At 41.5% G+C, this 12642-nt stretch overlaps 2 protein-coding genes across 2 annotated transcripts in view; one reads left to right on the forward strand and one right to left on the reverse strand.

The window, feature by feature from the left end:
- Positions 1–3394: 3394 nt before the first annotated feature.
- LOC142367610 (transcription and mRNA export factor ENY2) lies at positions 3395–6652 on the reverse strand. Its single transcript, XM_075449614.1, has 4 exons — positions 6466–6652; positions 5966–6036; positions 5820–5894; positions 3395–3638 (listed from the first exon to the last, which is right to left on the reverse strand). The coding sequence occupies exons 1-4, from the start codon at positions 6531–6533 to the stop codon at positions 3562–3564; spliced, it is 291 nt and encodes a 96-aa protein (XP_075305729.1). The 5' UTR covers positions 6534–6652; the 3' UTR covers positions 3395–3561.
- A 262-nt stretch (positions 6653–6914) lies between these two features.
- The window catches only part of nudcd1 (NudC domain containing 1), a 462800-nt gene continuing 457072 nt past the window's right edge, over positions 6915–12642 (forward strand). Inside the window, exons 1-2 of the mRNA XM_075449601.1 lie at positions 6915–7123; positions 9265–9419. Coding sequence (XP_075305716.1) covers positions 7009–7123; positions 9265–9419 — 270 coding nt within the window. The 5' untranslated portion in view covers positions 6915–7008. The remainder of the gene's footprint in view (positions 7124–9264; positions 9420–12642) is intronic.

Consider the following 12642-nt stretch of genomic DNA (forward strand, 5'->3'; position numbering starts at 1 on the left):
TTCTTCACAGTCCAACGTTGAAATCCACACAGTTCTCATGGAGGCTGATCCTAACATCAAACTAACCTGAGTCTGTCCACTTAGTCTGTTTTAAGGCTATATAATGTGCCATTTGTATAACATATAAAACATGTCTAAAGTGCCCTTTTATTCTTTCGTCCTTACAAATAATCAGCTGGGGCTGAGGTGGCGGACTGGAAATCAGGACTCACAAACACTCGAGACATGTTACCGAGGCTGAAACAAAACTAAATGATGACAAATAGGCTTTAATATGATTATAACATTCATTAAAAGTTAACATAGTGAAGAGCAAACCACTTTCTGTGGAACAATCCTACTTCCCTCTCTTGACGCTACACCTCTGTGTGAAAGGCTTTCCTGGGATCTAACCCTCCAGCTGGGGTGTTCGGGGCCTTTTGAATGGTTAGAAATCACCTGCTGTGGACGGATGGGTCAGGCTGAAGGACTGATCGGGTCTAAATGTCATCCTGAGAGTCCAATGCATTCACACTCTGCTCAGTCATGAAAAGGATTCATCAAATCACGACGATACTCTGGACTTTCCGCTCAGCTCTTTATTCTGGATCAAACGGAGAACATCACGACTTTTCTTCAGGACTCAATTAAACAGGAGACAAAACCACCTGTGAGGCACTCAGGGGCCCATAATAAATATTCCAATTAAACACCAGCACAGACCAAAGAATGAGGAAACAGAGGCCGTAAACACATTTATTATCCAATCAGAGTGAGAATAATTCAGCCCTGCACACCGCTGATAGCAGCACTGACGTGGAAAAACGCTGAGATTCTCCGTTACCGTCTCTGACTGATAGGAGGATCCTCTCAGATTCAGAGTCAGATATCTGCTGTATTAATCCCACAGGAAATGATTTATACTGTCTTCTGTTGGAGGAATAAAAAAGTCACGATATTAAAATTATAATAGAGATACACTCTGAATTATGAAACCATACAGTAATTATTGAAAAAGAAATGGTAACAAGAAGTAGACAAACTAAGTTTTAATATTGGAAAGCAGACATTCAGCCACTTTATCAGGAAAACCTGTTCCATTACCTGTTAACACAAACAGCTGATCTGCCAATCAGCCAATCAGCTGCAGCCAAACGCATTTAGGCCTGTAGGTGGTTCAAGTTCAACCCGAGCATCAGAACGGGGAATTAAAGGTGGGGTAGGGGATCTTTTTCTGGAACATTTTTTTACATATTGCTTGAAATACTCTTCACACCCCCATTACAACCAATTAATTAAAAGTTTTGACACAAATATGAAAAGTTTTAGTGGCCTCTAGAACGTACAATCTAGGAATGCCGTCTATCAAACTGCAATCTGCTCCTCCCTCCCCCTCCTTCTCCCTGTGCGCGTACCCTGCTCCGTGAACGTCCAGAAGCTTGGCAGGAAGCTAAACTAGAGCCAGCTTGGCTAGCACCTAGCATTATTAAACGTATAGTTAGCATAAACTAAATACTAAATACTAAATACGGCAACGATCGATGCTTGCTGTCAGAACAGCGCTCGTGCACCTTCGTGCTCGTGCGCGTTCATGTACTCTAGAGGCGTGCCTTCGGGGGGAAAGTGAAGAAAAGGGTTGGGACTTTTTACCTGTGTATTTTCAAAATGCAGCTTCGCTGGACTCAAAATCCAGGATCTCCTACCCTACCTTTAATGGTTGTTGGTGGTCTGAGTGTGTCAGAAACAGCTGATCTGCTGGGATTTTCACCCGCAACCAACAATTTTTTTTTATGTTTCTAATTTTTCTAAAGTAAAAACATTAAAAATCTACAAATAAATTTCTCTTCTTTTAACATTGTTCAAACTAAAATAACACCGAATGGCCACTTTGGAGGTATTCTGTAGCTCAGAAAGGTGAAAACTCAGCACATTAAAGCGAACACGAGTGGCATCAACACAGAGTTGGTCAATGATGATGTCATGCTGATGAAAGAAAACTATTACAGGAACCTGAAGGGCTCTTCTAAACCGGAGGCCCATTTCTTCCCTCCCACAGTCGCGCAGAAAAGAGGAAGACGTTCATTTATTGACAACATCAGCATCTTTTATCCAAAAAAAGATCCAGAACTCTTTTAAAAGCTGAGTGACGTCTAACCGGTACTCATAAAGGTCGACATGGTGCTTGTTTCTGGGTTTATATGTGCAGACATCCTGCTCCTTTACACGATTAACCCTGCAGAACTGTGCGTTTGAGGCACAAACGCATTAAAACTTACACTTAATGAGCTCTGTCTGCCTCGGATGAGGGTGTTACGTGGTGATTCTTCCATGCACTGGAAAAAATCTAAATCTTACCAAGTATATTTGTCTCATTGAGTATCTCATTACTCTTAATATAAGACACAACTGTCTAACAAGTACCATTTCAGCCAGATATAGGGACTTGTTTTAATACAATACATCTGGAATATCTTGTTAAGTGAAAAAGTCTTGAAAACAAATTGTTTTGAGTCGGATTTCATATGAAACAAGCTTTTTTTGACATTTAAAGAGGTTTTTAAGCTAATTTCAAGATCACTTTTAACTCAAAAGTCCTAAATATCACATCTTTTTTCAAGAAATCTTGACAAGCTGATTTTCACTAGTTACAAAAAAATGCACCTCCAAAAATAAGTAAGAAAAACAACAAATACAAGACGTTTTTGCTTGAAATAAGCAAAAAAATCTGCCAATGGAACTAGTGAAAATCGGCTTGTAAAGATTTCTTGAAATAAGATGTGATATTTAGGACTTTTGAGATAAAAGTGATCTTGAAATTAGCTTAAAAATCTCTTCAAATGTAAAAAAAAAGCTTGTTTCATATGATATGTGACTCAAAACAATTTGTTTTCAAGACTTTTTCACTTAACAAGATATTCCAGATGTATTGTCTTCAAACAAGTCCCTATATCTGGCTGAAATGGTACTTGTTAGGCAGTTGTGTCTGATATTACGTGTAATGAGATATTTGAACTAGAAATGAGACAAATATACTTGGTAAGATTTAGATATTTTCCAGTGAGCTGGGATAATCAGGCAGCCACAGATGAGAACCTAGAGTGCTGCATTCATCACGCAGCCCACAAACACAATTAAAGTCTTAAAGCACAAATAACCCCCTGTCACTGTGTCATTTAAGACAGAGAAAAGTCTTTCCGTGAGGTCTAAAAACAGAGAAAAAAGGAACAAAGGCAGACATGTTGTCCGGCAGGTTCGGCGAAGGAAGACGTGAGACTTTCTGCAGTGACATGCGACACCGTGAGTACCCAGAGTCGCATCAGTGACGGGGAGACAAAGACATTTCTGTCATACCGGCGTATTTCTGGAACAAATCACTCATCAGCCGGTCAGACAGACAGAAGGCAGCCACAACAAGTCACCAAAATAGGCCCAACTTTATTTTCTTCAAAACTGGAGCATAACAAAACTAAAATCAATATGAAAACACAGCATACAAAATAAAGTTAACACTTCCTCATCGCTCACAAAGAGAACAAACAGTTTGGATTGGGACGGCGGGGAATAAAAAGGAAAACGTCTCCTTCACAGGGCGGCGTGCTGAGCCAGAAAGGCCCGGATCCTCTGGAGGAGCTCCTTCTTCACGCTGTCGGGCACGAGCGCTGCACGGGAGGGAGAAACTTTATTTATAAAGCACTTTAAAACAACAGTAGCTGTACAGAAGAAAATCAATAAACATGTAAAATATGGAAAAGACGGAAACAATAAAACACGATAACAGAAGTAAGAGCAAAAGTCTCAACATGTGTTAAAAGCCAAAGAATAAAAACTAGGGCTGGGCAACGATTAACATGTTTAATCTAATTAATCACATGATTTCCCTGATTAATCACGATTAATCGCATTTGTACGCAGAATCCAAAAGTAGTGAACAGCTTTTAGCATTTAGTTTTATTTTAAATGTGCTGCCATATGAATGAAAGTGCCATAACATTTGTTGTGCAAACACACTTTTAACATCAGCATCTTTCTGTAGTTTTTATGTAGAAGCCTCGCTCCACTGTCTGTTTCCTTGAATGACTTGCTGCTATCAGTTGTGTGTTTTGCCTTTAAGTGATATTTTAGACTGGAACTACTACGCTGAGAAGACAATTCAACTTGGCAGAGTTTACAGATGACTTTGGTTCTGTCGACTCCGCCGTCTGGAAGAACTTTAAAATGAAAATGGCAGAGTAAAAGTTCCGTACACTTCTCCATGTTTGGTGGATCCGCCGATTACTTTCTTTGATGTACATATATTTTTATTTTATTTTATTTCTATTCTTATTCTTATTTTTATTTTTACTGTCTGTACGCTGCTACTGCAAAACAATTTCCCAGCTGGGATGAATAAAGTAGTTCTATTCTATTCTATTCTATTCTATTTTCCGGTTCCCCAGCAGACAGCAAAAGACTTTTACAAAATAAAAGCCTGTGAACAACAGACTTTTACAAAATAAAAGCCTGCGCTAATGCGCGATAAAATATTTATCGGGGGTAAATAATTAAAGAGTTAACGCGATAATAACGAGCAGACAAACATGTGGGCACCACAGGAGGTTTCATAACTTTCACCGAAACCCGGCTTGTTCTCAGTTAGAAAAGGTCGAGTGAAGCCTCAAACACTGACAACCAGCAGCTGCCCGGCACTCTGAGATGTTTAGAGTGTTATTTCAGTATTTTATTTGTAAAATACTCTTGTATGCAAAGTATACAAGATCGATACTATAGATCTAATAAATACTTAGTATACTCTAAATGAATACAGATTCGTATCACTGCCTGCTGTGCAGACCGAAGCGCAGACCGAGCAGTCCCCTGCTTCCTAGCAGGAAACACCGTAACAGGCGCGGCAGCAGGCAGTGATACGAAGGGAGAGAAAATAGGGCCAAGAGATTGTGAGGTCTGACTTTTTCCTGGAGAACGATTTTGTGATGTAAATGTATTACTCTTTTGAACGCTTTATTTCTTAAACCCCAGCCAACTAGCTGGACTACCTTCATCAACAACAAAACGAGGCTGGAACTCTGCTCACAGGACGCAGCAGGGGGTAAGAAAATGTTCATAAATTATTATTTTGCTGATATGGGATGTCATACAGTTTCATGTCGAAAGAGGCGAATTATCCCTTTAAAGCCCAGATGTTCTGTGCTTTTTTTATGTTTTCTTCTGCACATAAAATGTGCTCCTCTGTAATCAGTTGTTAGATTAACTTAGCTTGTTAGCAACCCAACTCAGAAAAATATCCCTCTAATGCGATTCAGGTGAATCTGATTAAAAATCAGGATTTTGCAGAAGTGAACGTTACTGCCGGGCTGTTTGCTGACTGTGACAGACCGCCTGTTTATCTGCCAGACGTGACGTCATCGTGAGGTCACGGGAGATGTTGGAAACAGCTGGAAACAGACTCGTGGTTTCCTCTGGCCTCCAGGTTTTGGTTTGCACCAGAAATCATGGCTGTAAACAGCCTTGGTGCTTTAGTCTGTAATTATTGGTATTTTATTATCCTTTGCTTAATTAATTTAGCTTAAAAAGGTTTGTTATCATCATTGTGCACTCTTCTTCTTCTTTTATTATTATTATTATTATTATTATTATTATCACTTTAACGTCACTGTTTGGCTTTAAAAATCTGGAACCATGCAGGATTTCATTTAATTCATACACATTCCCATTTGGTGTCTGTAAAAAGTTGAAAAGCAGCTTATTTGGTTCGGATTTAGGATCAGAGCTTGTGGAGTTAAACTGCTCAGACTGAGGCAGATGTGTCGCATTAAGCCACTTAAAGTCACTCCCAGCCTCACCTCTGCCTTTCGGCGTGACTTCTGTGACCAGATCCTCCACCGTGACGTGCTCCAGGCCCTTTTCTCTGATCACATCTGGACACAGGAGTCCACAGTTTTAGTGGCATGGCTTTCACATCATCACATCATCACCTACACGCGCTCACCTTTGCACTGTGCCTTCAGCTGATCCTTCCAGCCACACTCCACCAGCTTGGCCCTGAGCAGCTCCTTCAACCTTCGGGTCGCACAGTTTAGGAGGACAGGATGTGAATGTATGGTATGTTTTTATTTGAACAGGGACAGTGTACAATAAACATTGAGGAAACATGAGGAAAGATGCTTTGTACCAGGTTATAGCAGGAAATGCTAATTTCCACCTGTAGTCCCTGGGCAGGTTGGTGTAACAAAACTGATTCTAAAAAGGTACATGAGCATATGACCATTTCACCATACATTTTCACATATAAATAACTATCATTTAATTTAATACACAATACAAGTTGTTCCACTTTTTGCATGAATATAATAAATGAAAAATAAAAAACATCTCTCATTTACACACAACATTCACTCTCTTTGGGCCAGCCACTCACTCTGTGTGATCTGAAAACCTTGGAAAACGGAGCAGGCTTCTGAATGAACAGCCATAATATTCACTGCTTACCGCTCCCGCTCCCCCATTTCTATCAGCTTCTGGTTGATCGAGGCCCTCAGTTGGTAATCTTTGTTCATGGTTCAGCTCGGAGACGTTTAAAAAAGCAACAGCGTCAAAGTAAAATTAAAGAAATGTCGTTAAATCCTGCGACTCTTGTGTTATCTTTGTCGGAGAGGGATCAGCCGGTCCGTTAACGCAGCGGCACCGGTGGAGAAGATCAAAAGCTTAACTGTTCCGCCCTCTTAACGGGTCTTTTTTTTTTTCAACCGAAAAACCCAAATTCAGACCTACGGATATTAATGTCCTCAACGGAATAAGAAACTGGACTTTATTTTATTTTAAACTAAATAAAAACAGCCGTAAATGTAAGTTTAACAATATCTGTTGAGAAAATGACTCAATTTCCCATGAGGCCTTGCGCGGTCCGCTCTAAAAATGGCTCCGTTGTGAAACAAAACTGAGAAACGTGTGTCCAGCTGCCGTTTCTCGCCTTCCTCCTCCCGCTGCACAGCGTACCGTCAACCCAGGATAAGGCAGTTTTATCCCAGACAAATGGCTTCGTCTAACTACTCTCTGAAGGTCCACAGAGAGCTTCTGGACCCCAACTTTGAGAGTTACAGGTTGTCTTTGGACGCCATACCGACGTACAACATTGAGCTGGATGCTGGTGAGACACTAACTGTTAGCAGGGATGCTAGCCGAGCAGTGATGCCAGACTGAAAGCTCTAAAATAACTAGTAAACAGGAGTAACACGTTAATTTGTGACTGACATTTTACAGGTTTGCTAATGTTAAAAAAAAGATTTTAATGCACAGTAAAACTGAAGCAGCTCTGACTGCTGTTCAGTAACTTTATCAGGATTTCATTTAAATCCAGTTTAGGTTGTCTGACTAACACTGAAAGTACTGTTGATGAAAAATGAATGTGTCTGACATGCATAGCAAACCTTTTTATGATTACAGTTGGGGGAATAGCCTTTGCCTCCTCCACACAGAGACCAAAACATGGCAGACATGTACTTAAACACATGATAACAAATGAACCCGAGCAGCAAAATACAAACAGAAAATATAAAAGATGAAACAAAACAACAAACAGACACTTTTCACCAAACACGAGCACAAAACACGACAACAAAAACTGAACATTTTGCTCCTGAGTTTTACAACATAAAGGCAGAAATCCTCCAAAAAGAAAAAGAGGGGTAACTCCACTTTCCAAAGCACATCAGTGTTGTTGTTGTGCCTCTCTGTAACAAACAGAAACACGCATATACGACGGGTTACTAGATTTATTACCAAAAACTGGTCCCAATCTTCAGTTTATGAAACAGTCAGAGTCACTGCAACAGGTTCTTCTTTTAATGTGAAATATCTGGTGTCCTTAAAGGGATAGTTCGCCTCTTTTGACATGAAGCTGTATGACATCCCATATTAGCAATATCATTTATGAACATGTTCTTACCCCCTGCTGCGTCCTGTGAGCAGAGTTCCAGCCTCGTTTTGGTGTTGATGAAGGTAGTCCGGCTAGTTGGCTGGGGTTTAAAAAATAAAGCGTTTTGCTTCTCAAAACAATATGTGTTCAAAAGGCAAGGCAAGTTTATTTGTACGGCACAATTCAACAACAAGGCGATTCAAAGTGCTTTACAGATACATTAAAACAGTAGAAATAAAAAGCACGATTTATATTTTAAACAAAAAAGAAAGAAATAAGAACAATAGATAAAATCAGTAGTTAAAATGTGATTAAGTTTTGAAACTCAAGCTTCAGATTTGAAGAGTAATACATTTACATCACAAAATCGTTCTCCAGGAAAAAGTCAGACCTTACCATCGCTTGGCCCTATTTTCTCTCCCTTTGTATCACTGCCTGCTGTGTAGACCGAGCAGACCGAGCAGCAAACACCGTAACAGGCGCGGCAGGCGGCAGCAGGCAGTGATAAGAAGGGAGAGAGAATAGGGCCAAACGATGGTGAGGTCTGACTTTTTCCTGGAGAACGATTTTGTGATGCAAATGTATTACTCTTTTTAACACATTGTTTTGAGAACCAAAACACTTTTATTTTTTAAACCCCAGACAACTAGCTGGACTACCTTCATCAACACCAAAACGAGGCTGGAACTCTGCTCACAGGACGCAGCAGGGGGTAAGAAAATGTTCATAAATGATGTTAATAATATGGGATGTCATACAGCTTCATGTCAAAAGAGGCAAACTATCCCTTTAAACTTCTCCACGATGTTACAGGCCGCCTGAAAACACCCAAAGTGCGAACTGCCGACCCTGAAAACATGAAGCAATGGCTTTAAAAAATGAAGAAAGCTGGAAAATCCATCTGTGATCTGTTCAGAGACTATAAAGCCAGCAGAGCTCTTAGATCCAAGGACTCAGGTCAGCTGGTCCAGTCCAGAGTCCAGACTAAACATTTTTAAATCCAGGTTAAAAACATTTCTTTTCTCATGTGTCTATGCATGAAATCTGCACGATATCTTTGAACTTATCTGGACTGTTGATTGTTTTTAAATTCATTTGAACTATTTTATTTGCTTCTCTTTATATTCTTTTATGTATTTCTAATGCTTCTTCCACTCCCTGCTGCAATGCTTTTATTTCATGTGAAGCACTTTGAATTGTTTTGGACATGAAATTGTCAGGATGGAAGCACTGATGCGTTATTTTTCTTATAGAAGAACATGGCCTCAGAGAGAGTTGATGACACTTTGAGTTGGACCGAGTCAAACACAATAAACTAAAGTTCCACATGGATATGACCGTATGAGCCTGTTCTCTCTTGTGATCCGCTGCAGCTGTGGAGGAGGTTAAGCTGAAGGACACTCAGTACACTCTGGAGCACATGCGTGCTTTCGGCATGTACAACTACCTGCACTTGGACCCTTGGTATGAAGACAGCGTTCTGTTTGTGGACTGCAAAGGACGAGTTCTCAGTCTCACCGTCACTCTGGTAGGTTTTTATAAAGTCCTCCTGGTTTTTTAAATACTTCAGTTTGGTTTCCTGCTGCGTTTCTCAGCTTTCAGTCGCACGGACCTACAAACCGGTGACAAAACAAAGTGTTAAACCGGCGTAAACCCTGAGTATTCAGTGAATGTGTCGAATGAACGTGTGATTCTGATGCTGTAATTCATTGTTCTTCATTGTTGGGTTTCAATGCACCTGCTGCACCAGTAGGTGGCGATAAAGTACCTGTGCAGCTGCAGCACAAGCCCATCGAGTGGGCAAAAATGGCACAATGTGAACAATTTAACTGCTACGCCAAGATAATGACACATGATTAATATTATACTTGTTAGCATGATGCTAATGTGGCTCATTATATTAACCCAGCTGGACCCTTTGTTGCTTGAGAAGCTGAATTAGAGGCGGTCAGAGACACAAGTTTCTGTTCGGCTCCTCGTCCATCGTGTTGCTCACCACAGCTGATAAAGTTTTGGGTGATTTATGTCTCAGGAGTCGGTTCTGATCCAAGTCTGTCAGCAACACCAAGATCATCCCGATGACCTTCTTTTCTGTCCGAGTCATCATTGAGCGTAATTACAGATGATGCTGCCGCGCTGGAGGCTTCTTTTATGTTTAAACCGGCCCAAATGATGCTCATCACACTTTAATCCGCAGAGACGGAGTGCTTCTGGCTTTCAGCGGCTTTATGGAGGGAAATTCATTGAAATGTGTTTTTCTCCAATCATAATTACAATGATCTGATGATAATTATCGTCCTCGGCGGGGCTTTTGTGTGCCGACATTACGGAGGCGTCTCACTCTCTGTTCGGGGCATTAACGGCTCGTGAGCTGAGGAAAACGAGCCCAGAGGTGCATCGTGTGATGTGCACGCCGCACGGCCGCGGATCACACGTGGGCGGGCGGTCGGTCACCAAATCCCCCGCGGATGAGACCGTATTTTCCAATATGATGAAAACTGCGTGTTTCTTTACATGTTTTCACATTTGATTTGGTAAATTTCTGGCGGGATTAGAGCGCCGCATCGAGCTGACCTCTGGGCTCCATTCAGAGCTTCTCCTGCTTCTAATGTTTGTTTCTGTGTCTGTGAGTCCGGGCTGAAAGAGGACTGGCACAAAAGCGTCTCATTTGTACGCAGAATCCAAAAAATGAATCCAAAAGTAGTGTATAGCTTTTAGCATTTAGTTTTATTTTAAATGTGCTGCCATATGAATGAAAGTGCCATAACATTTGTTGTGCAAACACACTTTTAACATCAGCATTTTTATGTAGTTTTTATGTAGAAGCCTCGCTCCACTGTCAGCTTCCTTGAATGACTTGCTGCTATCAGTTGTGTGTTTTGCCTTTAAGTGATATTTTAGACTGGAACTACTACGCTGAGAAGACAATTCAACTTGGCAGTGTTTACAGATGACTTTGGTTCTGTCGACTCCGCCGTCTGGAAGAACTTTAAAATGAAAATGGCCGAGTAAAAAATCCGTACCCTTCTCCATGTTTGGTGGATCCACTGATTACTCTCTTTTCCAGTTTTGCAGCAGACAGCAACAGACTTTTACAAAATAAAAGCCTGTGAGAAACAGACTTTTACTAAATAAAAGCCTGTGAGAAACAGACTTTTACAAAATAAAATAAATAATAAAACAGGGGTGGTCCGTGGCGTAGTGGGTTGAGCAGGCGCCCTATGTACAGAGGCTATAGTCCTCGCTGCAGTTGGCCCCGGTTCCAGTCCCGCATCAGACAGCCCTGTGCTGCATGTTGTTCCACCTCTCTCTGGCCCCTGCTTCTTGTCTCTCTGAACTTTCCTATCCATTAAAGGCACAAAAGCCCCCAAAAATGTTTTTAAATGTTTGTTTTTTTTTAAAAAATAAAAAAATAATAAAGTGAAACCTGCGTTAATGCGCGTTAAAACATTTATCGGCGTTAAATAATTAAAGCGATACAATGTAACTTCTCAAAAAGTCCACTATGGAGCTCCCCCCACGGGCTTGGAGGTAATGTACGGTTACACAGTCGTAAATACAACACCCTTTCACTTTCACGTGTCACGTTTGTTGACGAACCGGCGAGGAGTCAGAAGGTGCAAGCTATGTCGACCCAGAAGGTAAGAGTAATCAAATGTACCTGGGAGCGTGAGAGGGGTCTATTTGTTTTTGCGGTAGGTGTGCCAGAAAGCAAGTCGAAGTACTTCCGCTCAGCTCCCGGGCCGGTCCAGCAAAGTTACATAGCGCAGTTTTTCCAACTCAGACCCCCGAAGGGCATAGGAGACAGGCCAATCGTAATATTAAAACTCATTCTAGCCGCACAATTTTTTTCAAGCTGTTATTTTAAGGTAGAAATGTTACATAGTATTGCTTTAAATAGTTAACTCGCCCGGCCCTAGTTTTTTTTTTTTACTGTAGAACTGAAATAAATGCAGGTTGATCATCAGTTAATGGTTTTGGTTTAATTTTGTGCAAAAAAAAGATTTTCCCTCCTACAAAGAACAAAGGAATCCTTTTCAGAGTTCTTTGTGTTCAGGAAACGGAACCAAACGTAGAATCTGAAGCAGCAACACTCAGTGAAAGCTGTTCCAGTGTCCTGTTCCCATCCTGTTCCATCAGCTTCCTTTAACGACCCTTTTTAACGCTTTGGGAACTGAGTTTTTCAGAGGAATCTGGGTCCATTGCTGCTGAAGCCCACGTTTCAGTGGGTTGAAAAGACACCACCTGGATGGCAGCATCTGTCTCTCCAAAACTCCAACATCCAGCTCTGCATCAGTGGCACCTTCACACAGATGAAGCCCTCCCTGCCATGGACCCTGATGCCCCCCCACACCATGACAGACGCTGGCTTTAAACCTTTCTCTGAGAACAGCCTGGATGCTCTTTCTCGTCAGTTTTTCCCAGCAGCAGCTGAAATGTGGACTCATCTGCCCACAGAACACGTGTCCACTGTCTTTCTGTCCATCTGAGCTGAGCTGGTCTCCAGAGAACTGGGCCGTGTTCCTGCACAGAGCTGATATATGGCTTCCTCTTGGTGTGGGGCAGCTTCAGCTCACATTTCTGGATGCGGCCCTGGACTGTGTTGAGTGGAAATGGTTCTTCCAGCTCCTCCTGAGCCCATGTGGCTGTATGGATCATGGCTGTATGGATCATGGTGGCTGTATGGATCATGGTGGCCGTATGGATCATGGTGGCTGTATGGATCATGGTGGCCGTATGGATCATGGTGG

Source organism: Odontesthes bonariensis, chromosome 18 (genome assembly GCF_027942865.1).
Source record: "Odontesthes bonariensis isolate fOdoBon6 chromosome 18, fOdoBon6.hap1, whole genome shotgun sequence".
Lineage (NCBI taxonomy): Eukaryota > Metazoa > Chordata > Actinopteri > Atheriniformes > Atherinopsidae > Odontesthes > Odontesthes bonariensis.